Genomic DNA, 25,240 nt, shown 5'->3' with positions numbered 1-25,240 from the left:
ACAAACATATCATATTTATTATTTACATGTAACTATATACCTATAGTTGGCAATAAAGAAAAACAACTAATTTATTAGTCTTTTATTAACATGATTATTTTAAATACTTGTATTTTATTGGTAATATGAGAAGAAACATATTTACTTTTTTTTTAAATTCTTAAATTGACAAGAAGTATATTGTCAAATACAAACATGATAAAAGAACCTTATGAAACGATAAAATCGTTTAACAACACTCCCAATGCTGGAGGTACTCCGACAGGAGAATCCTCGCTCTCGGCGCAATGCGGGCTCCGCTCGAGTATCTTGCATTATGCATTTTTCCTTACACTGCTCTTTCGCTCGTCACGTGTTGTGAACTGTTCACATATTTTCCAGAAGTAATTATGTAAATTTAAGTCCGGCTGCAGCTGAGACTGGTCGTAAAATTCGTTATAAAAACTTATTCTTAGGCCGTTTTCTTTCACTGCTAGCATTCGTTATCATTATACACTCGTATGTATTATAATGATTTAGACGTGTGAGCAGGTTTTGGAATCCCAACGTGATTGAACGTAAAGTCTGCGTCCATATACGACACTGACGATCAAGACTAAAGCTCTAACTAAATTTACCATAAAATCTCTGCTTTAAAACTTCGAAGAATCTTAAAAAGTAGATCAAATGACTTTCATGTTATGACAGAAAAGTGGCCACATGAAGATCAGAAGACGAATTACAAAAACTGTTTTCTGATTTGCCACAGACGTGCGTGCGTGAGGGTTCGTAGAAGCAACCGCTATTTCCACGCAACACATTATTATTCAAGGGAGTTTTCGAGAAACTAAAGGTAAAATGTTTCTTAGATGATTTTAAATGAAATCGTATGCTTTTAACTATCACAAACACTTATGTTGATACGTGATTTTGGTTTATAAATTATTATATAATACGTTATATTTCAAAGCAAAATCAAATATTGCACGAATATAATTTTTTTAGCTAATCGTCGAAAAAGAACTATTTATTTTATTTAGATTATTAGTGATTATCTAAAATTAACAAAGATTTTTTATGAAAGTAATAAATACTGGCCCAATTTCTATTGATAAAAAAATAATATATATATATTGGTGATATCGGTTTCACTGATTAAATAACCGTTATTATAAATCAATTAATAGATATATTTCTTGATTCAACATGTAATCATGTCGAAAGTTGCAGTTGTGACTGGCTCCAATAAGGGTTTGGGCTTTGCCATTGTGAAAGGTTTGTGCCAAAGATTTGACGGAGTCGTTTTTTTAACTTCAAGAGATGATAGTCGAGGACAAAAAGCTGTCACAGAACTCAATAAAATATGATTACATCCAGAGTACCATCAGCTCGATGTGACGGACAAAGAAAGCGTTACAAGATTCAGAGATTTTATTAAACAAAAATATGGTGGAATAGATATTCTCATCAATAATGCTGCAGTAGTTGATAATTTAATGTCTCCTTGCACTTATGAAGAAGGAAAAGAAATAATTAATATTAATTTTAAAAGTATATTAATAACACAAGAATTTAACTACCCGTTAGTAAGAAACAATGGCCGTATTCTCAACCTTTCAAGTAGTTGTGGTCATCTTTCAAATTTAAGAAATAAGTATTGGATCGACAGACTTTCTAAAAGAGATTTAAAAATAGAAGATATCAATGACTTTATCGATTGGTTTCTCGAATCTAAAAAGGCTAGTACATTCAGTTCGGAAGATTTTGTTGATAATGGCGTAATAACAGCGTACAGAGTGGCCAAGATGGCTCTGACTGCTATAACGATGATACAACAAAAGGAATTAGAAGCTAGGAATACATTTATCAACTCGATGCATCCTGGACTAGAGCGTACGGATTTGACTATAGGTTTAGGGTTTTATAGTATCGACCAGGCGGCTGAGACTCCACTGTACCTTGTAATTGATGCACCTCAAACGTTGCAAGGAGCGCACGTGTAGTTCGGTAAAAGTGTTCTTGACTGGTACGACTACAAAGAGGATTATTATTTCACTTTTAAATCATTGATGGCGAGGAAAATTAGTATAAATATTATATTAGAACTTTACTGGAATATTATTATTATTGTAATGTACGAAGAAATTTATAGTTTTTAAGGTCCGCATTAAAGAAGACAGCCTATAATTGTAATACGCGTCACACAGATTATAATTTGATTTGTCAAATAAAATTAAATAAAAATACTATCTCTATTAGTTTCATATTATTTATTCATTATTTCTTAAAATTATATTTACATGAATATAACAAATTACTGATGAGAACAGATTTAACAAAAAATTGAATAAATTTAACTCGAAACATACAATATATTAGAAATACATATGATTGATGAGCCATAGTTTTGGGATTAACAGTGGATACAAGTTCGGTAAAAAGGTCATAGATCTTAAATTCCAAAACGGAGCTCTGAAAATTCACACTCTTTAGAAGAGAGTGAGTATTTGTGGTACTTGTGCAGCTACTACATGCTATAGCTACATGGTATGGTGCCAGACGTTCCACACAAGAAAAGGCAACTTTTCTTACATTGTTAGATCTTTTACAATTACATGTTCAGGGAAAAGACTAAACTCCAAATAAAAAAAAAATACCTTTAACTCGAAATAAAAACACGCGGTATATCAAAGTTTAATTTCTGTACAATTCTAGAGTTTAGAGAGACCGGATATTGTTTTCCTTTAAGATACAGCAATGTGGTCTCTGTATGAAGTATGCTCGATCACGAGTAACGTGTTAACAACACGTGACTAACAGTTTCGAGAAAGCCCTTGTGAACTGAGATAAACTTACTTAAGTTATTTGTCAGCGGTTTATTTATTTGTTTGTTTCTTTCTAAAACATTTAGTTCCAACACCTTAGAAGCTTTACATACTATTTGTTTAACGTCTACTCGAATAATACCTGTAAAGTAGAAATATATAACAAGAACACAATAGTCACCGTTGAATAAGCCGTAAATGTTACTTCGGCGACAAAGTTAACACTTTTGTTACCAAAAGCGATTTCCTAAGAATACAACTCTGTTTTATTTTATGAATAAAATTCATACATATTTTCTTAGTCAATATTTATGAATAAAAATATCTATTGTATTAAGTCACCTTTAAACATAAAAGGAGCGGCTTGTAATTACGGAACTGTTATATTTTCATACAGTTTATTTGTTAAGAGTATTTATCACACTGTTGTCATTTGTTCCATATGCAAGTCTCCATACTTCGTAATGCTGTATTCAAGCTTGAAAAGTAATTTAGTCTGTGATTATTCTTAAATACAGACAAAACTAATGTAAGCTCGACTATGTTAACCCTGATATTTATTTCAATATCAGATTTTTGCGTTTTTATGGTGAATTGTGCAATTAAATGCTTACCTAAATTCCTAACATTGTTCAATCCCTGGTCACATATAAAACGCAAAAAAAAATTGGTAATTATTTTTGGTGTACAAAATTCATTTATAGTACACATATTATGTTTGTTTCACGTCACGTCACGTCAATAAGGGTTAAATAATATATAAAAGTAACAAAAATATTATATCGCTCCAATTTAATTAAAGGTTGTGGAGGTCAGCAATAAATTCAAATCTGAACCGAATTATAGTTATTTCGAATATATTTTAATATTGAGGTCAAATATTTAACAGGAACTCTGGAACGTCAGAAATAGAAAAATAAAACGCTTAAGGAAATTTCTGCCAAATGTTGGTCACGATTCACTTGGGTTTATCTGTGAGCAAATTCTTTGAGAATTAAAATTTCGACGTAGAACGTCAGAAAATGTTCTGCAGCATTGAGTAAAATATCACACCGTACAAAGTATATACGAATCAAAAATTTGTTTATCGCAAGTCGTAAGTCAACCCAAAATGTTACTATATAGCTTTGCTGATGTCGCCATTTAAAATCGTAGTACTTGCCTTGAATTTTAATTGTTTTTAGTATTAACTATTAAAACAGGGATCGAATGCCGATATTAAATCTTGAAGAATAAAACATTACAATCAATGGGCTCTTAGAAATATATTAATTTTAAAATTACTAAGATAATTCTTTTGGAATAAAATTTAGTAAATATTTGTATTTAAATTTGTATGGATAACATGTTTTCTGAAATCACACTAATGTTTAGTTGAAATTGCCATTGAAATAACTTAAAGTATTAAAAGTCATATATATATGACTTTTCTTTATATCTTATAAATAAACTAATTAAACAAAACAATATGTTTATAAAAATTAAGTTAAGTTATATGAAAAGTTATGTACTAAGTTATATAAGATGTCTGCACCGCAATATAATGTCACAAAAGAGGAAGGTGACTCAACTTATGCTGAAACCAGAGGAAGCATAAAATGACCCTCATAGTTCAAAGCTGATTTTCAGTGTATACCATACGAGCAACAATGAGAATTACAAATAATATAAAATAAACGTATTACTTGCCTTATTATAATGAATATTATTTTAAAAACTTAATTAATCATAGATATTTAAATAAATCAACGTTCAACATAAACAAAGAAAAAAAGCAGAAGACCACCAGAACCACAATCATGTTATAAGCACTATCAATGTAATATTATATTCAAATGAATAATAATAAAAATAAGTGTTCTGTATTACTAAAACAATTATAGAAGTAGCATGTAACTTTGCAGCTGTTGACTCGCGATCGAGAACTGTGCTCTTACAGTCATACAGTACGGAGTCAACTAGTACGGAGGGTAGTATTCATCGAACTTGAGTTGCTTAGCATTACTTAGAGTTACATTTTCTATGTCAAATAATTGTTATATGTATTTATTGTAAATAATAGCACTAAGCTAAGTTGTTAATGGGTTAAATAAATAAATAAACATACCTGTATTGTTGTGGGTGACCATGCATCGTCTCATTGTGTGCCCGAAGAGCGGTCTGGCAGTGCGTGTTGTATTCCAGAATCAATGCTGCTGACCTCGGTCATATGATACACCCCGATATATGTAGGGTCTTAGTTTTTTTAAATATATATTTAGCATTTTTGGAAAATTACTTTTACGGAACTGCGGAAGAGGTTTTTGGATCTTGAGTGTACAGTGTAGATGTACTTTTTTTTTCAAATATAACACTTATGTAATACTTCTGGGTAAATTAATTAAATCAAAATGATTAGTAACGTATCATTTTGGTGCAATTAAACTGGTTCGTTGGTCTTATGTCTTTTATCTGCAGATCCGAGGTCCTGGATTCAAATCCCGTTCTGGGTCAATATAGACTTGATGAGACTTTCTGTCAAAACCAAATTTAATTAAAAACTTTAATTTGCATTTAAATTAGTGTACTTTTACACACAGTATACAGTTTCTGTCAGATTTATGATATTAGTATATTTAGAGTAACAGTTGATTTTTTGCAGGTTCTCTTGATACTTCAAATGTGTATAATTTTCTTTTTAAATACGAGTTTATGATCAAAAGTTTCGATGTTATCAACAATTTCAATAAATATGTTAACAGATACGCGTGTGCTACGCTTTAGTACATAAACGAAAAAGACCGTGTTTATATTCACAGATAAAGCTTATCAGTTTATGTCATACAACGATACGCGTTCATAATAATATTATTTCTCTTTGAATTAGCGATAATTTTATTAGTCTTAATAATATTTTTACTGCAACAGACATGTCCCGTGTTGCTGTGGTCACAGGTTCTAATAAAGGCATCGGATTTGCCATTGTTAAGGGCCTGTGCCAAAGATTCGATGGAGTCGTCTATTTAACTTCTCGAGATGATAAAAGAGGAATGGCAGCTCTAGCAGAGCTGAATAAAATAGGATTGAACCCAAAATATCATCAACTAGATGTGGCAGATCGAAACAGTGTTGTACGGTTCAGAGATCATATCAAAGATAATCATGGAGGTCTTGATATTCTTATAAATAACGCAGCAATCGTCGATAATGATTTGCGTTCGTCTAATTACGAAAATAGCAAAAATGTTATAGATATTAATTTCAAGAGCGTGATTACAATACAAGAATTAATTTATCCGTTAGTTAGAAACAATGGCCGTATCCTCAACATTTCCAGCGACTGCGGTCACCTTTCCAATTTAAGAAATAAAAATTGGATTGAGAGGTTATCCAAAAAAAATTTGAAAATTGAAGATCTATACGAATTCGTCGATTGGTTTTTGGAATCAAAGAAAAACGGTACATTTAATTCGGAAGACTTCGCTGATGGCGGTACTGTTGCAGCGTATAGGGTGGCTAAGATGTGTCTAAGTGCCGTGACAACGATACAGCAAAAGCAACTGGAAGGTACAAACATATCTGTCAATTCTATGCATCCAGGATTGGTGCGAACAGACATGACAACCGGCGTAGGCTTCTACAGTATAGACCAGGCCGCCGAGACTCCACTGTACCTCGTTCTTGATGCACCTCAAACATTAAAAGGAGCGTATGTTTGGTTCGACAGGAAAGTTCTGGACTGGTACGATTACAATGCTGATTACTATTTTAAGATAAAAACTCTTGTTAATTAAAAAACAATCGTATTTTCTTAACATTGTATAAATAATTAATTAACATTTCTTTGTTTTCTTTTGCTGTCAGTGTTAATAAACATTATTTCATATTAAATAAAACTATCATTCTTCTGATTGGCTTTATATTTTATACTTTATATTCTTCAAAGTATTATTAATAAAAGAGACTAATGTTACTATCATACATGAATGTTTTGAATCATTTGGATGATGAAAAAGCGTTTATATTGTTTTTACACACTTTTGTCAAGGAATAAATACGAAAACCCATTTTTATGCTTTTCGATATATAACAAATAAAGGTTTTATGGCGTTTACCTCCAGTGAGTGTTTATTAATAGTGATATTATAAATGTGAAAGTCACCTTTCACAGCTAAACTATGCTGATTTTCAAGGAGTTTGGTACGATTTTTGACATTAATTTATATCAGTTATGATACGGTCCCATTAATATTCCGATTCGACTTCGACATAACCTATAACCTAAAATGTAGTCGCTAGATCATTGTGTTAGTAGGAAAACGGGTGAACAACAACGATATCGTTTCGGTTCGATTGCGACAAATTGATTATTTGTTAGTAGAATGTGCGCCCTAATGCAGGCGAAGCGAGTTCATCTAGGTAATATAAATATCATTTATTTTAATAGTTGACACGTAGAAGCACAGCGCAGCGATAAACGTTGACAGATATTAATTGCGTAATTTACATTATAAATTTAGAGACAGGGACTGTTTTTTTATTTTATAACAAATTCTATCTATTTTTTATGGGGTAAGAAATTAAACAATTATTATTTAAATTTGTTTGGTCAAGTCACACTTATCGACATTGTCTTTCATAGTTCGTTTTGTATTTATTTCACAGAATATTCACAATATATAAATACGTGAAGTAATATGACTACTGCTGTCTACATAGATAATGGAATCAAGGTATTAAATGAAGCTGATAAACAATCACTACGTATTATACAACAATCACGTCTGTCTGTCTGAACGCGATAAACTCAATTGATTTTCATATGATGTTCACCAATGAACGTGGAAGGTTTATATCTATAATTCATTAAAGTTTTGTGTTTAATTGGCTGAAGTAAAACGATAATTATGCAGTCTTCTGCAATTATAATTAGTATGATTTACAGACGTGTGACGCGTAAATCAATAGTTATATTCTGCTACAATAGAAACTTTATTATTACTAGTAATAAATCATATTACATAATAATAATATTATCATTATTAAATGCATTTTGTATAAAATATTATCTTTCATAATTATCATATTTCATTTTTTAACGACTTATTAATTTGTATACTTATTGCAAAACAAAATTAGAGATGACATAATGAAACAAGACATGAAAAATACAAAATAAAATTGATACAATCCGTGTATGTAGTGAGCCTACAGAACAGACAAAACTCTTCCGACATATATATTTAAAGAGATTAGTAAATGAAAAAATCGTTCCCGAGTAAAAGCGCATAGCACTGGGTTGCCAGTTATATAGACCGCGTATAAAACTTATGCGAGAGACAGCTGTGCGTTTTGCCATTTGCATAATCCATATGCTCGCATAGGTACTCCCGGCTGAATATTTTTCTGAAGTCACTTCATCGCCGGAAGCGTTTTAGCCACTCGCCTTTTATGAAAACGCAATTTCTCAGTAAATGTTTGTGACTCGGGCTTCACCTTGGTTTTTTACTGACTTTTTATTACAGTTCAACTTCAACCTCATTATTTTTATGTTTTTCACAAATTTGTTTAACATTATACAACTAAAAAAATGTTCATTAGGTGCACAGATTTTGTATAAAAAGGCAAATTGAGCGCGTGGAACATCCCGATTAATTATTGTTTAATTTTATTGACTACCAGGACTTTATATTCGCTTTTGATTATGTATCCACTTTTGTTGCTTCAATTTAATTTAACGCGCGATCCAATTGCCTTTTTTTTATAATCTCAGTCATGTACCATCAATGTCACATTAAAAACAAATAATTCATCTTATTTATTTAAAAAAACTATATCTTACTACTGTAGTTTATATATTATATTAATTTTAATAAATGTATAAGTGGTAGTGGTATAATTATTATCGTTGTGTTCCGGTTTGAAGGGTGAGTGAGCCAGTGTAAATACAGGCACGAGGGATAATATGTTAGTTCCCAAGGTTGGTGGCGCATTGGCGATGAAATAAATGGTTAATATTCCTTACATCGCCAATCTCTATATTGGCTAAATTTCCCGTCCGGCTGCCATTATCATAAAAATAAAGTTTTAAGTTAAATTTACTTATGATTTACAAACTATTGGGCCACTTTGCCCATATTTTATATTCAGCCGTATGTTTAAAGGTTGCCCGCTCGTAACAGATCGCTGCTTTCACGAAACTGCCTGTTGCTCCTGAAACATTTTTTTGTGTATTTTAATATGGAGTGCAACTGAGAAAACAGAAATAAATAACAAGGAATACTTTTAATAGTAATATTACTTTTAATAGTAGTAGTAATCTCATGACGTCAAATATCAATTGGGTAAAATAAACAATAAAATCGTTACATTTAATTGTGTCTTTATCGACAAATTATTGTTGTCCCTTTTAATTTGGTTCATTGACCTTTAAAGTCGAAACCTTAAATACAAAGAACTCATATTACTTTTTAGAACTAAAATTGTCTATTATTAGAACACGGGATATTTAATCTTCGATCGCGGCTCGAACTCGGAAAGGTACCTTTGAACTTTGATGTCGTTATTTTATCTCGTGCGTGATTATGCAAAGTTATATTATAAAGAAACCGCGTTTATGATGAAAATCTACTACGTGTATTTATTAACCGGAATTATGATGGTGAATTAAACTCCAAACCCTGTCCTCAAATCGAGAACTTAGCCTTGGGACATTTAACAGACACTTAATTAGCCTTAATCTATGATCTAACTGATGAGAAATAATATTTGGAACCGATCCAGAATAGCTTGCACCTGGACTCACTTGAAATATACGAAATATTCTGTATTTAAGGACAACCTGAATTGAATACGAAGTTGAAATTCAAAAGTCAGTTCTTGTGCATAATAAACTTAAAACAACACGGAGAATTAAAACTAACTTCATAGCCGGCGCACGTGTGCTTAATATTTGCATAAAACGAATGTTCAAGAATATTCCACCGTTTCAAAAGTTAAGAATTTTCGGTTCAGTATTTTTTTTAAACTTATGTAAAGACAATTATTTGTTTGATGTAAAATATTCGCAAAAAAATTACTAATAATGTCTTCAAGCGACTTTTGCCCCAAAGGAGGGGGAGGGGGTTAGTTCCCCTACTGGTGGTAGCTGTAGTCTTTACAAGACATGTCTGATGTTTTCCTCAATGTAAGTTAATCTGGATGGTAAGGTTAAAGTGACAGATGGATGGCGGGTCAAATCGGGGCAATCACCGCTATTTAGAATAATAAAAGAAACATTGCAGACATAAAGTTGAAAAACAAGACTGACAAACATTGCAGACATAAAGTTACCATGAATGTACGGAGAGAAACGAAAAGAAAATATCCTTAAATTCAAGAAAACAAAAAGAGCAACTTTACGTGCGACAGATACGAGGACTGTATTAAGATGAGTAGAAAAGGGAGTTGTCACCTCAAAATCCGGGCTCTTACTCTCCAAGATATTTTCTTCCTGGGAGAACTCCCTTGGTCTTCACACACTTGAAGAACACGAGCCATGGGACGAGTGATATTATTGTGGGATAGTAGAAGAATAATCGTTCGTTACACTTGCTACCTTTTAAGCGCGGCGCACTAAAGATACACACGTCGCCGCGGCTCACACGAGACGGCACGTTATACGTCAAAAACATACCACGGAAAATAATTAAAGTTACTATACATATTCAGTTAAAAACGCCACAGGAACTTTATATTAAAATGACTTTATATCAACATTATATACACATAAATGCAATCTTCTCTCGTTGCGATGTCTGTAACCGTCACGTTCCTGAAAAGATATAAACATACATAAACATAATCAGCCTGTAAATTTCCCACTGCTGGGCTAAGGCCTCCTCTCCCGTTGAGGAGAAAGTATGGAGCATATTCCACCACGCTGCTCCAATGCGGGTCGGTGGAATACACATGTGGCAGAATTTCGTTGAAATTAGACACATGCAGGTTTCCTCACGATGTTTTCCTTCACCGCCGAGCACGAGATGAATTATAAACAAATTAAGCACATGTAAATTCAGTGGTGCCTGCCTGGGTTTGAACCCGAAATCATCGGTTAAGATGCACGCGTACTAACCACTGGGCCATCTCGGCTCTTAGAAAAGATATACCGGTCAGCTTTGATGTGCTTTAATAATAAATACCTGCATGTATAGGATGGAATTTCCCCATGTATATCCATCATCCCACATTGCAGCCCCATGCATATGAGACACAGACAGTTTGGCTTTGCCTATTAATAAATTTAAATCTTATGTTAAGAAAAAAAATATTAACAAGGTGCATTATTTAATAAATGATTATATATGTCGACGGGAAACGACGTATTTAGGAAAAACACGTATCCGGAAATTAATGTTTTAATTATTTTTAATAATTGAAAACTGTTTGATTATTAAATTAATAATATTTAGTGAATTTTTAGATGTTAAATTAGTTTGAAATATTTTACCGTCCATAAATAGGTGTTATATTGAGTGAATAGTGCCCCCACCCATTTTGGTTATAAAAGGCCGAACGCCGCCGATATCGGGAGGCTTGTGCGAGCCGTCGGAGCGATCGGATTGCCTCAGTTTGGAATAAATCAGAGAAGAATATTTCCTGAGTTTAATTTCATACCTTCGAGAATCGATAGAAATCCAAACCCTGACATTCGTGACGTCAGCATTGCTGACGTCATTCTTTTAAAAACAAGCCCAGACATTCTACTCCGTCATATTTATTATGATTAGAAAATATGGTAAGCCTTCGTTGATTTCCATGCGGGATAAGTCATAATTTAATTCTTATATTTAAATGGTTATCGGAAAAGAGTAACTGCTGATTTTCTTGCCGGTTCTTCTCGGTCAAATTTTCAATTTAAAGCAAGCTTTAAATTTAATTGGATCCTGTAAAATCAAAGGTGCTGCCGGATCTTACTCGAATAAAGTTTATTTGAATTTGATTTGTTACTTTGCTACTCCTCAATAACAACAACATTGTGGAGACTGAGGATAATGAAATAAATTTTAATGATAATATCCATCTACTTTGTGTGAAAGAAAAGTATTATTTAAATTTAATTTTTAATTCGTACGTAATCACGTAATACAAAACTGAACAGTTTGTTTGTACGTTTCGAGATTTATATTACACAAGTGTGTGTATAAACTCAGTTACGGGAGTGTAATTATGTGTATTCGATAAAATTTTATTGACCTGATTCGGGGTTTCGTTTTAGTCGTATATGTATAACGTACAACTGAAGTATTGTACTTACTTCATAGATAGGTGCACTTCGCTGTTTAACCCGATTTAAATGTATGACTATTGGTATTATTTGTGTTTATAGTCAATATAATCAGAAAAAATGATTATTATACCAGCAAATGTCACTTTTTCATCTTGATGTAGATTGTTTTGTAAAACATACGTTATAAAAGCTATGACAACTATTACGCAAAAACGGATTAAGTAATAAGAATTTTCCATCTCAGTAAAACGTTTGAAATTAATTAACTTTTTGATAAAGATAACAGCTACACGTTGAAATATTATCTTTTTAAGATTTGTTTTAAATTAGTTATCAGTTTTAGTGAAAATAATTATTGAAAATTTAACTATATTAATAGGTTTCAATGTTTAAAATTAATCATTGACTTGAACGATTACCTTGAACACTCTAACGAATTAACGTGTTTCTCTCTCTCCCATCAAAATCGTCGAGAATATCGTGGATTTTCTTCCCCATTTTAACATACTTCATATCATACCCTTGCATTATCTGTGCCCCGCGGTTATACCCGCGTTAAATTTGGATTAAGCGTGCCAGTATCGCATTTGCCATTAGTTGACGCTTATGGAAACTGCGTCGCTCCTGAGTGCCTTGGCGTAAAATTATATGGCCTCTAACCTTCCTGAATAGACAGTCTATCTGACGCAATATTATTTCCTGAGTTTATCGTTGACATACAAACTGTGGAGTTTTATTTATATACGCATACAAGTTATATACCATTGACAGGTCCGATTGGTTTAAATTTTGCATAGTTTTTCGAGACATAGTCGGTCACTAAAGGTTTTTAGAAATTTCAACTTTGAACTTCAACGTACGAAGTACTTAACGCGCAATGTTAGAAAACTAAAAAAAAGTGCGTATACTAAGTTCTACTTCATCGGCAAAATTACAAATAGTTTGTAACTGCATGCAAATAATTAATAATAATAATCTATTTACTAATACTCAATACAATTATTATAAATATTATGATAAATATAATTTCTTCTTCTTCATTCATAATTTATTGTGCTTTTCGGGCGATATCGCTTAATTGGCGATTTAGCGAGCAACTTCACCGTGTAGTTTTCACGCCACCCCGTGCGTGCATCATAAAAATTCACTTCATTCTCATATTTTTTTCATAACGCGACCCAAGAAGTACAACTTGAGAATTACTTTTTGTCGGATATAGAATAAATAAAAGACACGAAATATAAAGAAGCCAGTCTCGAGATTTGCATAATCTATGTGCTGTCTTATAATCTGTTCTATCCGAAGTCTCTTTGCCCCCGGGAGCGTTTTACTCACTTGTTCTTGTGAAAACATTATTTCTTATCTACATATCCGTCCATATAAAACTGTGACATATACTATGTATATACACGGGATCTGCATAAATATTGCAGAAAGTAACACAAACTATTGCTTTTTGACGTTGAAAGAAAAATGACAAGTCAAATGAGTTTGACCACGTGGCATGGCGGCATGAATGCTAGCAACCTTATTCTCTTTGAGAATATTATTCAGTCCTGCTATCATAATACGATAAGAAGAGGTGTTATTATGTATACCTATTTGTGTTGGACGAAAATCCACATGTGTATCCACCACTCGCATTGGAGCAGAATAGTGGAATTATCTCTAACTATTTCAAAAGGCGAGAGATGATACACACATGTTTACAGCTACTGCGTGAACTGAGAAAGAACAAGCGGACGACAATGTCGCCTTTATTATATTAGGCATCCCCCTATGTTCGAATCGATAGGTCGCAGAGGCCTGGAATACCGAATTAATTCCGCTCTGGGCGTCTGCCAAATTGTAGTAATTCCGAAATATTCGGAGGTAGGGATCAAACTTTCTAAATATGATGCGTATAAATGAGAAATAAATTTCAAAATGTTTTGCTCATTTCGCTCCACGAATTATTTGGATTAACGTAACTTATTAAAACTATAACATTGAAATGGGCGTCCCTTCTGAAATGTTGTTCTATGTTTTTTGTGACTTTGCCCGAATTAAATCGAATTTACTCTGAACTGTAACTACAGAACTAACAACATTTTGAAATAGGTGCGAGATGTCTGATATAGTATATCGAGTCAAAAGAATTTAATTATTTTTGAGCACGATATAAGAACTGCGTTTACACCAATATAAAGCCGAGATAGGACAGTGGTTTGAACCGAATCTTAACCGAAGACAGCGGATTCAAACCCGGAAAAACATTTCTGAATTTTCGTATGCTTAATTTATTTCTCATCTCGGCGGTGAAAGAAATATCCTAAGGAATCCTGCAGGGGTCGGATGTAAATTTGTCACGTATGTTTCCATCAGCCCACACTGTGGCTTCGAACTATATTTTTATAAGAATCAGTTTCATCTATACAAGCAATCAAATCTTAAATTACATTTAAACAAATGTGTGATGTTAAATGTACATATTACGTATGTATACTTTCATTTGTATAGTATATAGTAAATATATAATAAATTTTAGGGATTAAAATGAGTGACAAATAATAATTTAACCTAAAGTAATCAGAAGAGGCCATCATTAGTAAGTCATCCTTATGTACATATATTTGTAATGACATACGGTTGCGTTATTATATAACAATTTTGGTATATAAGATGGTGATAGGATTTTTTGCAAGTCCGTCTGGGTGAGTCACCACCCTCTCACCATATATTTTACTGCCAAACATCAATACTTAGTGTTATAGTATTTCGGTTTTTGAGGGTACGTGAGCCCGTAAACAGGCACGAGAAACATAACAACTTCCTTCCCAGGGCTGGCGAATAAAATTGTGGTGAATTGATGATGTGAGGAATGATAAAATTTCTACCTTTAGCTTAATATGCATTCACAGGCATTTAATTCAAATTATTTAATTAAAACCAAATTATTATATAATCAATCTTTATATTTAAATGTAATCAATATAATGTAATAATCGTATTAAATAATCTCGAGATAGTCTTCTATAAAAACTATATATTTTTTTACAAATATAATTGATATCCAACTCTAAAAAAAGAAATTCCTAATGATATAAATATTCTTACTCGAGATCACCTTACTAATCTATTAATTAAACTAATTTCACCTTTTAAATTTAATGAATGACCTATAGAAGGTATAAAATTTATTATATCCTTATTTAATAATAAACTTCGTCTATTAACGCGTTCATATTAGATAAGTAAAATATTCCAGGTAAAATAAACCATGTATGATATAGGATAACATATTATATATGTATACTATTTGTATTTGTATATATTTTTTTAAAAAGATTACTTAAGTTCTTGCCGGTTCTTCTCGGTAGAATCAACATTCCGAAAACGGTGGTAGCTCAATGTTAAAATTAACCTTGTAGACTCTCTGTCAACTTGAATAAAGTATATTTTGATTTTGATAATGATGGGTTATTTTCTAGGTACCGGTTTTACGTGTAATCTTTATTTTAATACCGTTTTAACATTATCGGAGCAAAATAAGTTGTTAAACGATTTTGTTTAAACGTCTTCGTTTTCTACTAAAATTATAATTTACTTGAAAAAATCTTGTCAAATAGAACCTTCATTTTAAAATTACAATACAGTGGATTTAAAGGCGTAAATAGTCGAGTTTTGGGGACGTGAGAGTTATCAATAGGTAAAACACTTACCTGAACAGAAAAATGTATAAAGTTTACAATACCAACAATGCTCAGAAATTATGTGAATATGAAATAAGTGTACTTTTTTTTACTTTATTTATTTATTTTATTATAAAATATTCAAGTAATTTTAATGGGAAAACTTTTCAATAGACCATTTGAGCAATACAATACAAAAAGGTTTCATGAAAATGTATTCAAAGTACTCGGATTCCAAGGTTTTTGTATTTTAGGCGCTCGAGGCAATCTACAATTCAGCCTTTTCAAATCATATTTTTTATCCAGACACAACTCGCTACAGTTTTATTATAAACGACTCGTTGGTTCCGTGAGTTTATTCGTAAGGATATTTGTCTGAAAACGCTCTCAGGTTAATAAGTGGTCCTTTAAGTTTTTACGCCTTAGTAAGTTATGTATGCAATAATTTTAGGCAAATATTATGTATAATTCAGAAATATTTGGTAATGTCGTATTCCGGTTTAAAGGTTGAGTGAGTCAGTGTAACTATATGCACAAGGGACGTAATATCTCAGTGGCGCATTGGAAGCGGTTTCGGAAGTTTCATACAGTGTCAATGTATTTAACTATTAGTGACCTCTTACCACGGGTGGCATTTTCCTGCAAGTAGTCTTAACCTGCTGCGGCAACACGGTCCTGTGAAGAGCTGTCTTCAGTCATACCTCCCTGAGATGTAAAGTGAAAGAGGCTGCAGAGGCTCCCTGGTTATCTATGATTATGTTCCTCTAACATGTGTGGGTGTATCTGATTTTGTATGACCGTGTGTGTGTGCTTCTAAAATAAAATGGGTTTTCGTTACAGAAAACTCCTGTGGGCGTGCTTCAAATTTTCCGGAGTAATTTGCCTTTTAAGCAGTATTGATCAGAACTTGGATTTAAACACTCAGTACCCAAAATCAGTAGTCAAATATATATTTTGAATATTACATATAATAAGGCAATTACCTGCCGCTATCTCCAGCTTGATGGATTTCCCATTAGCGTTCCCGATTTTAATCAAAGTCGAACTTCAGCTTTGCAGAACATTCTCAGTATCAATCAGTCTTTGTCTCGTCGTTATTGTTTTTATTGTCGTCTTCGTCGTGCGATTGACTTTGATCTCGATTGCCTTTTTGCGGATGGATAATTGCTTTGAAAATATTCATTAATTGATGTACGAAGTTTACGTTTTCAATTAAGTATTTAATTTATTTAAAAGTTCTTGAACTATTTTGTGAGATACATAAGTTTTTACAACAGGATCTTAGAAAACCTTTAAATATGTTCAATTGTAAAATTTAAAGATTTGCTTTACAGCATTTGCGCGTGATATTACAAAACTAATGACTTTTTGTTGTGCTATCAACCTTGGTGACTGGAAAGGATTGCCTCCAGGCCATTTATTCATGAAAGCTTATTTATTGTATGAAAACGATAATTGTAAAATATGATATTAAAAAAATCTGGAGTTTCTTTTGCCGGTCCTTCTCAAGACCGAGGTACTTATTTCCAAGCTGGTGGTAATGGTGGTAACGCTTCTATAATGAATAAATGTATTTGACTTTGAAAAATGACATCTTACCATCAAGTTAATTAGCCACAAGACAGACATAGACAGTTTTAGGTGTCACACGCTTAACCAATACCGAGTGGTTTACCTATTTAGAGAATGGCAGTGTTGCAGAACCTTAATTTTTTTTAGGTATAATTTCGATTTAAGTAAATTTATTGACATAATTTATTATAGTTACTGTTTTTCCTTTTTGTATATTTAAGATTTAGATTTAGTTCTAGTATTTGTTTTGTATTTAATTCTCTGCCGTTACTTTTTTATTTTATCAAAGTATCTTGTCTGTAATGTGAGCTGAGCGAAATAAACTTTCTGTCTTTCTATCTTCGTCTGACTAACTATCAACGTGTAGCTTAAATTATAAGACATAGATACAACATTTAGAAAATACCGTCGTAACGTAAAGGCGAACTACGGATGGGTGTAACAAAAGTTTTATTTTGTATCAGGCAATTTTTATTCCTTCAATCTTCGACTCCATCAAATTAACCCTTTCAAAGTATCAATTTCAAAAGCCACCGATATAACAACAAATGCCAATGCTGATTACACTGAGCGCGATACCCCTCAAATCTTTCACTGATATCACTAACAACAACAATTATTTACCATTGATTCGTAATTTTACAATATTCCATTAAATGTAGCTCACTAAGTCATTCGCCGGCTTTTGAGTTTTACATTCGTTAATACAGTAGTTACTCTTCTATTCCAAATAAGAAGAAAAAACAGTAGTAATAAATTACAATCGGTGGTCGATGTAATCTCTCTTTTTTATGAGGACAACACTCGTACTCGAAAGCAAATTATATAGGCAATGTCAACACGTTAATTCCATAAATAGGGAAAATTCACACACTGCAGTAATAATGAAAGCAATATGTTCAAGTGAAAAGAAGGATCGTAGATGGTCCAATTAATTGATAGCGTAGATCTTAATATGCGTCTGAGAATGGTTTGATATTTGCAAACACGACTGACCTGATTCATGTGTTTGATTTCGGTTAATAATTCGCGCACAAGGCAGCGAAAGAAAACTTCGTGTGGAAACATAATGTAAGATGAAGATTCTGGCGCACATATTTATCTGCCATAAGTACTCAGTAGATATCAAACAGTCATTGCATATTTTGCCGCCAATCAGCAATATTTAGTATTGTTGGATTTTTTTATGGCATAGGTGGACGAGCGTATGGACCATCTGATGGTAAGTGGTCGCCACCTCACCCTTCAAACCGGAACACAACAATACTGAGCACTGCTGTTTGGTTATAATATCTGATGAGTGGATGGTATCTACGCAGACGAGCATTCAAACTAAGCCCTACCATAAAGAGAGAGAATGAAATAATCAAACGGAGAAATCAGATATATATGTAAACCGATCCTTATATCTTTCTGTATCTTTACGTACAATACTACTAAATACATAAAAATATAACAAAATTTCACTTAAATGAAATAGTCTTGATATTCAATATTATAGTCTACAAACTTCCTCGTAATCCACTAACGCGCCGTTCAAAAGCGCCCTGCTGATTCACACGTCTCTGTTTTTGAATGTTAGGTAGTTCAGGAAATTTAAACATGTTTGAACATGTTCTAGTTGAATATTTAAAGGTGTTAAATATATATTATACTAATAAAATGCTTCTAGCAAACTTGTAAGCATTGTAAGTAATCGTGTTCGTGTGTGTGTATTATTATATTTTCCATCAAGAAACTATTTCAAGAAAAAGCTGACAGCTAGGCAGTTTTTGAACTATCGTGAGTCGGATGGCACAGAGTCTTTGGATCTGCCCATCGTCTCTCTTGAACATCCAATGGTGTTCGCATCGGATGACGAGGGTGGACGAATACAGAGTGGATCTATGTTTACACAGTCATTTATCACATTTAGGACAAACTAGGTGAACTTTATTCATTTTCTTCGATTGATATGCAGAACAAAATAACTAATATTATAAGTATTTTGTGCTAGGAATTTTCCTAAAATATAATTTCAATTTTAAAGATGTTCATAGAGACCTCTAGTATATCCACTTGAATAATAAATATCCGTCTAATGACTTAAAGAGCTTAAGTTGACGATCAATTTGCATGCAGAGGGAATGAGGTTCCCATACTCCAAGTTGAACTTGCTTAACTAAACAATAGTTCACTGCACACAGCTGTAATACTCGTTGTGACTGAAATTCGATCCGACTAACTCAATAGACGGAGCATAGTTAATGTTATTCATTGAAACTAAATTATTAAACGGATTTAAATTGAAGATCAAATTTATCTTCAAACGATGTAGCCGTTATAAATATATTCGGTAAACAAAACGCAAATTTACCATAATTGGAACACAAATGTACGAAGATCCAAGTATTGTACGAAGTGTAGTTTGGTTAGACGCGGTAGTCCAGAAGACAATTTTAAATATTTGTAGGTGTTTTATTCTATTTAATTTTAACTGATACGTTGATATGTGATTAGAATTTTATGAAGGCTCGTGCTTGTGGGTGCGTAAAACATACAAAATCGAATATTGTATCGAGAAACAGCCATTCTTTGATTGTTCTGATTTGTAGGGTGAGCCAGTGATATTACTCAAACATTCCTAATAGTTGGCAGAGCAGGCGTTTGCAATTTATTGTGTTTGTGTGGCTCAACTAGTTTTCCCAATATTAAATTAATATTTTGTTTCCACTTCACTCACTGACTATCCCAATTAACTTCCAATCAACATCCTGTAGAAGTTAACGCTTCATCTACAAGTAATGATCATCCAAGAGCAGTTATTATTTCATATAATAAGTGAGAAAATTCGTTGTTATTTTCACGACTGTCCCCTAGGCTAAGCGAACGGTGTAGTTGCCGGCAGTCGATAACAATTGAGTTTGATTATTGGACACTGCATTAGTCTGTCTGTGTGTACTCTTCTAACTGATTTTAGCTAAATATTATTATATATTAAATACCACAGTAGTGAAACACCAAGGTCTCCAAACTCGAAAAACGAAATAAAGTATGAGAATTTTATATGCCTATGGGTATCAAAATAGTGCCCTAATTATTTCCAAATAATTTTAACATTTTTTTTTTACAATCAATTGTTACAATCATTTATTGCGGAACAAATTATATTCTCGTAACAGATATGTTATATTTGTAACAAGAAAATTAACGTAAAAAGAAGCGCATTTTTCTATATAAACATATATATATATTAAAGCTGTTTTCTCGTAGACATTGTGATGTTTTCCTTTGAAATGTCTATTGTGGACTAACGCGGTGGTACTTCCGGATCCTTGTCCTCGCCTTAATCCGGCTCGGCCTCACTCTCATATTCTGACGGGACAAAAATGCGACGCGACCGAAATCAAATGGATAATAATCATGTCAAATATGAGTAACAACTTCATCATCACCCGCTGACTGACACAGGTAGTAAAAGTAGTAGCCGACCATCAAAACTACATAATAAAACTTAATTGCAGTCTTGTTACTTGCGCCAATTCAGCAAAATACTATCGCACGGGACGATCCGGATTTGATCTCTCAAATACCACTGTTTGTAAATATTCCATTTCGATTTTAGTTCTTATGATCAAAGACATAAGGGCGTTTAACGCTGCAACATATACTTGCGATCATTCATCCCTTATTCATGGCTTCGCTGAACAAATACGCAGGACGACATCACCTGATATATTTCCAGCGCACCGTTTCAGTATTCTCAGGGAATTTAGAAATAAGAGATTTATTTCGAAATAAATATAGTGTAAGCTGAATGTACATTTAAACTTAAGTTGATTTTATTTCTTTTAAATATTTTCAAATATGTTCTAAAATAATTATTGAATTCATTTAAGGGAACTAGGTAAGTAGCTTTTTCTGTAACCCTTATTTGTCACTATTTTTTATGTATAAAAATCCGCAGCTATTTTTAATTGTATTGATGTGATACGGTAGATTTCGCCCTCAACTGCGCCCACGAGTTGGGAGGTATTTTAGGTATAAAAAGTAGTATTATGTCATTTCTTGGGGTTCAAGTTTGCTTAATATTAGTGCGGAATGTTATACATAGTTTGTAAATCTTGAAAAGACACCGTGGCTCTATCGAACGTACTGAAACACAAATATTTTATTCATTCAAATAAAGGCAAATAAAATTGTTTTAAAGATATTGTGGCGTGCAAATCATCTAATTCAGATTTAAAGACACAAAATCCAAATGAACTTTATAAATCATTTTTTGAATTAATATTAATAGAATTTAATAAAATATTTAAAATGAAATAATTTTATAATAATACAAAATCAAAGTTTAGTGACTGAGATACTATTGGTACATATTAAAATAAAAACAAATTATACGACCTATTTAGTATGAAACAGTAGAATCGAAACAAAGCCTTTTTAGATTACGTCAATCAATATTCCAAAAAATCCATTGTTGCTAAGTCTTTATACATAGAGAAAAAATCTTGATTTCCGATAGTAGAATAAAGGTCCAGGGGATGTTATTGGTAGTGTTTTCTGAAAACCTAAAACGGAAATGATACAAATCAAATTGTACACAGGTTACTCGTAGTAGATATACAAATTCAGAATTAGAAGTTGCCAATTTATTTGAAATATTTTTTGATAATATACCCCCTAAAATAACATTTCATTTAAAATCGTCTACATTAGATGCAGCTAGATTATTCAATAATATTTTTTCTAAATGCGTTATTGATTTTTCATTTGAAACAGTCTCCGCAATATATTATGTCATAGAAGTATTTTAAACTCTCAATTAAAAAATAAATAACGACATATGGGAGATTTCGGTAAAATTTTATTAATAACATAATTAATGATATTTATATAGCAGTAATTTTTAACAAGAGCTTGGACACGGGTTCATTTCTTAACTCGTTGAAAAGTAAAGCTTCATCAATTTTTAAGATTGGAAACAGAAGCGATCCCAATAATTACAGGCCCATTCCTAAACTTCCATTTTTAACTAAAATATTCGAAAAAATATTTTTTAATTAATTTTTCGTCCATTTCGGTACAAATACTATTTTTTATAGCGACTGATCCGGTTTTATGAGAGTTCGCTCGACAAATGATGCGGAAAACTTCTTAAGCACATTTACGATGCATGGGAATTATCACAGTATTCTATAGGAGTATTCTGTGATTTGTCTAAAGTATTTGGGTCCTTTTACTATTTCTAGTATTTACAAATGATCTTCTTTACTATATTAGAGGTATTTGTGATATGGTGTTGTATGCTGACCATACTTCACAGATATTTAAGATTGACAGGAAGAAATACTGACTATGACGATGTAAACAGTGCATTATGACAGATACACGATTGGTTCACAATAAATAATTAAGTTTTGAATGCTCCAAAAACTATTTTTAAACTATTATGTCATATGGCATATTACTTTCGGGTAACTCTGCAGATATTGAATCTGTTTTTATTTCACAAAAGCGAGCGGTCCGTTCTATTTATAAACTTAGAGCTAGAGACTCCCTTCGGGATGATTTTACCAAAGTCGAAATACTCACTTTTGCATCACAATATATTTGCAAACAATATAATGTATATTCACAGTAACATTGATAATTTTGATAGAATCACTGATATTTATTGTAAGTACACGAGACGTAAGAATAAGCTTATTAGGTACGCCAAGTTTCCGACTCCGCAAAGTCAATAAATCCTTGTTGGGGCAAGGTATCATAATAAAATTCCGTAGATTTTTTGAAGTTCGGCGATACATAAATACAAATTATTTGTAAAAAAATACGTGAATAAAAAAGCACATTATTCAATAGAAATTACATGATAAAAAAGCGTGGATATATAAATATATAGCTGTGTATATAACTAACATGACTTTGTATTTTAAATGTTGAAAAAGAGTATCTTACCGGTTCTTTTCGGCAAAATCTACATTTCGAACCAGAGCACTCTGAGATTGGCCGCCTAATATGCATTATTATACGTCATAGTGCACAAGTGTGTGCGCAAACACAAATGCACTCTCTATTCCCTCACTTTCATAATCGAATGTAAAGTGTTCAGGCGCAGGACGAACGGCTTTCCGTGCTTTCCGAGGCATACACACTTCCGAAAGTACACTCACTTCCAAATTCCAGACTCCAGGCTGCGACTGAGAGATTTTCGAAAGGAAAATATACTTTCACTTTTTACTGGCCCGATCTGTACTCACCTGACCCAAGTTTGAACCCAATGCCTTTTATATCTAGCCACTTGATCGACGAGACAGTCCTAACTTGGATAAAGATTTTCACCACAATTTTTTATCTGAAAATGTAAGTTTTTAACGGCTGTGAATATAGTATTAAATAAATTATTTAAGCCGATTTAATTAAAGTGTAAAGATTCTGCTACTGGCGCCGGGCCAGTGCGCGCTGGCAGTCAGCTGTTTGGCTCGTTGGCAGCTCAGTGTCAACGAACTCAAAATGTCCTCATTGATCTACGCTCTTCTACTATGTAAGCGTTTGTGTAATTTTCGCGTGAGGATTGAAGTTTATCCAAACTTTTTTTTTTATCACGATTCATTTTGTCATAATTATCAGATGCGATAAAAATCTTAATTATAACATTATAATATAAAAATGCAAGTTATTGCCCAGCTCGTTGAAGTATTCTTTCAATGCCTATGCAGATTTATCGTTTATCATATTGATATTTTTTTTATGCTGTAGATGGCAAACGAGCATGAGGCTCACCTGAAGTGACTACCACCGCCCATGGACATTTGAAATTTGACACCGGCGGAGGAGGGGGGGCTTGCAGATGACTAATGCATAAATATATAAAAACATATTTCCATAACAATTATTTACATTAAGACCTTATTTATATAGAAAATTAAAAACTAAAAATAGTTACTGTACAAATTACGACCGCGAGGAATTGTGATAAGATAAAGCAGCATTTCCATTGCAATTCCGATCCCATTTATTATTGTAATTGAAATAAATTGTACGTGATAGTTAGAGGAGACACGTATATTCTTTGATGGAATAAGAGAAACTACTGAGTACTTTGCCAGTTATTCTCAGTAAATGGTAACATTATATGAAAATTAATTCAAAAGTGCCTCTAAGTGACTACTTGAAAGTAATTTACTTAAGTTCTGAGTAACCGATTGTTTTTAAGTTACCTTTGTCGTTCCCATAAGTTTTAACGACTTCAAATTGCACGAGAACTTCTTTATAGGAACGCTAGTGAAGTCAAAGATAATTATTATTCAATTATCTTGAAGCTTTAATGCGTCATGCGTTCAAGACGCATTAAAGCTTCAATAGCTTAGAATTGAACGAATGACGGAAACTTAACTGTCTTTTTTTTAATTGATATATATGCACAGGACTAATTATTAACATAATTGAGTACTCTATACTCTACGACCAAAGAAACGATGGATGGATTGTGTGAAAGACGATATGGTTAGAAAGAATGTTACTTGTGAGATGACGTCCGACAGAGAAGTATGGAAGAAGAGGACATGCTGCGCCGACCCCAAGAAAATTGGGATAAGGGCAGGAGGATGATGAATTGAGTACTCTAAAGTACTCTTCGTACTCTAATTACATTACAATACGATTTTATTGTAAAAATGTTTAAACTATTTAATTATTTACCATTTACAAGTGAATTATGACCTATTGGTACTGTAACAATCGTAATTGCTTTGTTCTAATATTCTCAAAAGAATTGGCACGGAGCATCTTCATCTGTAGGTACATGCTATTAACTAAGACTACTTTAATAACTTCTAATAATTAATTCATAATGATATAAAGAGATAATTGATAAAATCTGAAATGTATCACAATTATCAATCGCTACGTAATATTTTGAATAAAACTCTGATCATTTCCTGTTATAACCTGAAAAA

At 32.5% G+C, this 25,240-nt stretch overlaps 3 protein-coding genes across 4 annotated transcripts in view; 2 read left to right on the top strand and 1 right to left on the bottom strand.

The window, feature by feature from the left end:
* Positions 1 to 25,240, bottom strand: part of LOC113396688 (neuroligin-1-like) — a 677,577-nt gene that overhangs the window by 471,868 nt on the left and 180,469 nt on the right. The gene's annotated exons all lie outside the window — the stretch shown is intronic.
* Positions 1,476 to 2,012, top strand: LOC113396677 (uncharacterized). Its single transcript, XM_026634719.2, has one exon. It carries the CDS (start codon positions 1,476 to 1,478, stop codon positions 1,980 to 1,982), a length of 507 nt encoding a protein of 168 aa, XP_026490504.2. The 3' UTR covers positions 1,983 to 2,012.
* Positions 5,678 to 6,622, top strand: LOC113396652 (carbonyl reductase [NADPH] 1-like). The gene has a single exon (XM_026634674.2). It carries the CDS (start codon positions 5,714 to 5,716, stop codon positions 6,575 to 6,577), a length of 864 nt encoding a protein of 287 aa, XP_026490459.2. The 5' UTR covers positions 5,678 to 5,713; the 3' UTR covers positions 6,578 to 6,622.

This window comes from Vanessa tameamea, chromosome 4 (assembly GCF_037043105.1).
Source record: "Vanessa tameamea isolate UH-Manoa-2023 chromosome 4, ilVanTame1 primary haplotype, whole genome shotgun sequence".
Taxonomy (NCBI): domain Eukaryota; kingdom Metazoa; phylum Arthropoda; class Insecta; order Lepidoptera; family Nymphalidae; genus Vanessa; species Vanessa tameamea.
The sequence above is the reverse complement of the archived record's forward strand: the minus strand, read 5'-3'. Positions and strand labels throughout refer to the sequence as shown.

What these genes read in the sequence shown, in the direction of transcription:
- LOC113396677 (XM_026634719.2), top strand. Translation starts at nt 1,476, where the DNA reads ATGTCTCCTTGCACTTATGAAGAAGGAAAAGAAATAATTAATATTAAT.
- LOC113396652 (XM_026634674.2), top strand. Translation starts at nt 5,714, where the DNA reads ATGTCCCGTGTTGCTGTGGTCACAGGTTCTAATAAAGGCATCGGATTT.